Consider the following 2796-nt stretch of genomic DNA (forward strand, 5'->3'; position numbering starts at 1 on the left):
GGGGCAAAGGGTGCAGATTCGGGTGCAGAGTCGAGAGTGGGACTGGTCAGCTGCGATGAAGGGTCTGGGGTGCCCCTGGCGGTGACACGCGGTCTGGCTTCAGCTCCCGGCTCAGGCCACGCTGCCCTCACCCGCGTCCCCCAGGGTGGTCCGGGGTCGGCGCTGGGGTCGTCTGGTCATCTGGGCAAGGAGGCTTTGGCGTGGCTGAGGGAGGGGAGCGGCGTGCCCGCAGAGGTGCCCGGGTGGGGCTGCAGAGGGAGGGGAGGGGGGACGAGAGAAGACGAGGCCCAGGAAGGAAAGCTTGCCGCCGGATGTCCGGCTTTCACTCCGCCCCAAAGACTCAGCCTGAAGCGGACAGAGGTTCGAAGGGGGCCGTCTTGTTCACCTGGCGACTCCCTGCCCCACCGGGGCCTCCGCCTCCCGGTCCCTACGGCGGCCGGCCTGGCTCTGAGGCTCCATCGGAGAGGGGAATGGGGGCTGCGGGCCAGAGGACCCCCTTGCAGCTCCTGGCCCCATGCTGGGGCCGCCGGAGCCCAGGGCCGCGGGGCTGCGTCCGCCTGGCCTCCCTCCTGGAGGAAACAGGCGACGGCTACTGCCCGGAAAGTAGGGCAGAGGCTGGGAGCGCAGCAGCGTGGGGGAGCCCCTGGGGGGAGCCCCTGGGTGGCGGGTCTGCGGGGACTTTGGTGGAGGAGCCCAGGGGAGGAAGAAGCACGGGGAGCTTCATGGTCCGGGCTGGATCTGGAACCAGGGGTCGGTGGGGGCAAAGGCAGGGCCCGAAGCAGAGTGCTCTCCTGTAGACACAGGACCACCTGCTCCTTCGCCTCCAGGAGGGAGAGCGTGTGCCAGGCAGAGTGGGGGAGGGTGTGGGCTCAGAAACATCCCTCCGGTGAGGACATTGTTGCCAGCATCTTCCAGGCAGGAGGCATGGGGAGCAAGAGTCTAGCCGGTTCATGGCAATCTTGGTCTTGTCCCTGTACCTCCTTGTGCCTCAGTTTCCAGGTTGAGAATATGGGGCTGTTGAAGGGGACCCCATCCTAGGGGATCCTGTCCTAGGGGAGCCTGTCCCAGAGGAGCCTGTCCTAGGGGATCCTGTCCTAGAGGAGCCCGTCCTAGGGGATCCTGTCCTAGAGGAGCCTGTCCCAGAGGAGCCTGTCCTAGGGGATCCTGTCCTAGAGGAGCCCGTCCTAGGGGATCCTGTCCTAGAGGAGCCTGTCCCAGAGGAGCCTGTCCTAGGGGATCCTGTCCTAGGGGATCCCGTCCTAGAGGAGCCCGTCCTAGGGGAGCCTGTCCTAGAGGAGCCTGTCCCAGAGGAGCCTGTCCTAGGGGAGCCTGTCCTAGGGGATCCTGTCCTAGGGGATCCTGTCCTAGAGGAGCCTGTCCTAGGGGATTCTGTCCTAGAGGAGCCTGTCCCAGAGGAGCCTGTCCTAGGGGATCCTGTCCTAGAGGAGCCCATCCTAGGGGAGCCTGTCCCAGAGGAGCCTGTCCTAGGAGAGCCTGTCCTAGGGGATCCTGTCCTAGGGGAGCCTGTCCCAGAGGAGCCTGTCCTAGGGGAGCCTGTCCTAGGAGATCCTGTCCTAGGGGATCCTGTCTTAGAGGAGCCCGTCCTAGGGGATCCTGTCCTAGAGGAGCCTGTCCCAGAGGAGCCCGTCCTAGGGGATCCCGTCCTAGAGGAGCCCGTCCTAGGGGATCGTGTCCCAGAGGAGCCCGTCCTAGGGGATCCTGTCCTAGGGGATCCTGTCCTAGGGGATCCTGTCCTAGAGGAGCCCGTCCTAGGGGATCCTGTCCTAGAGGAGCCTGTCCCAGAGGAGCCCGTCCTAGGGGATCCCGTCCTAGAGGAGCCCGTCCTAGGGGATCGTGTCCCAGAGGAGCCTGTCCTAGGGGATCCTGTCCTAGGGGATCCTGTCCTAGGGGATCCTGTCCTAGAGGAGCCCGTCCTAGGGGATCCTGTCCCAGAGGAGCCCGTCCTAGGGGATCGTGTCCCAGAGGAGCCTGTCCTAGGGGAGCCTGTCCTAGGGGATCCTGTCCTAGGGGATCCTGTCCTAGAGGAGCCCGTCCTAGGGGATCCTGTCCTAGAGGAGCCTGTCCCAGAGGAGCCCGTCCTAGGGGATCCTGTCCTAGGGGATCCCGTCCTAGAGGAGCCCATCCTAGGGGAGCCTGTCCTAGAGGAGACTGACCCAGAGGAGCCTGTCCTAGGGGATCCTGTCCTAGAGGATCCCGTCCTAGAGGAACCCATCCTAGAGGAGCCCGTCCTAGGGGATCCTGTCCTAGGGGATCCTGTCCTAGAGGAGCCTGTCCTAGGGGATCCAGTCCTGGGGGATCCCGTCTTAGGGGAGCCCATCCCAGGGGAGCCTGTCCTAGGGGATCCTGTCCTAGAAGAGCCCATCCTAGGGGATCGCGTCCTGGGGGATCCTGTCTTAGGGGATCCCGTCCTAGAGGATCCCGTCCCAGGGGAGCCTGTCCTAGGGGATCCTGTCCTTGGATACCCTGTCCTAGAGGAGCCCGTCCTAGGGGATCCTGTCCTAAGGGATCCTCTTCTAGGGAGCCCATCTTAGAGGACCCTATCATGGGAATTCTGTCATAAGGGAGAGGGACAGAGAGAGATGGAGACAGAGACAACAGGGACCCGGAGACCCCAAAGAGACCCAACCGAAAGGAAGAGGAGGGAAGAAGGAGGAAAAGCAGGAGCCCGGGGAGCAGAGCAGGGGACGAGATGGGGAGCGGGGGCATCGGGGGCAGGACAGGTCAGCTGGACCGTGGCCACCAGTCACTCAAGGGGCACGGGGACGGCAGTCCCCC

At 64.6% G+C, this 2796-nt stretch overlaps 1 protein-coding gene across 1 annotated transcript; it reads left to right on the plus strand.

Annotated features, from left to right (window-relative positions):
• Positions 1 to 311: 311 nt before the first annotated feature.
• LOC109273030 (peroxisome proliferator-activated receptor gamma coactivator-related protein 1) lies at positions 312 to 2552 on the plus strand. The gene is made up of 2 exons (XM_053896173.1): positions 312 to 603; positions 1054 to 2552. Exons 1-2 carry the CDS (start codon positions 312 to 314, stop codon positions 2550 to 2552), a joined length of 1791 nt encoding a protein of 596 aa, XP_053752148.1.
• Positions 2553 to 2796: the final 244 nt, after the last annotated feature.

Source organism: Panthera pardus, unplaced genomic scaffold (assembly GCF_024362965.1).
Source record: "Panthera pardus isolate Hobbes unplaced genomic scaffold, ASM2436296v1 HiC_scaffold_7, whole genome shotgun sequence".
NCBI classification, from domain to species: domain Eukaryota; kingdom Metazoa; phylum Chordata; class Mammalia; order Carnivora; family Felidae; genus Panthera; species Panthera pardus.

Excerpts from the sequence above, each read along its gene's own strand:
- LOC109273030 (XM_053896173.1), top strand. The coding sequence starts at position 312 with ATGTCCGGCTTTCACTCCGCCCCAAAGACTCAGCCTGAAGCGGACAGA. Across the intron at positions 604-1,053 it reads CGACGGCTACTGCCCGGAAA|GGGAGCCTGTCCCAGAGGAG; the intron begins GTAGGGCAGAGG and ends ATCCTGTCCTAG.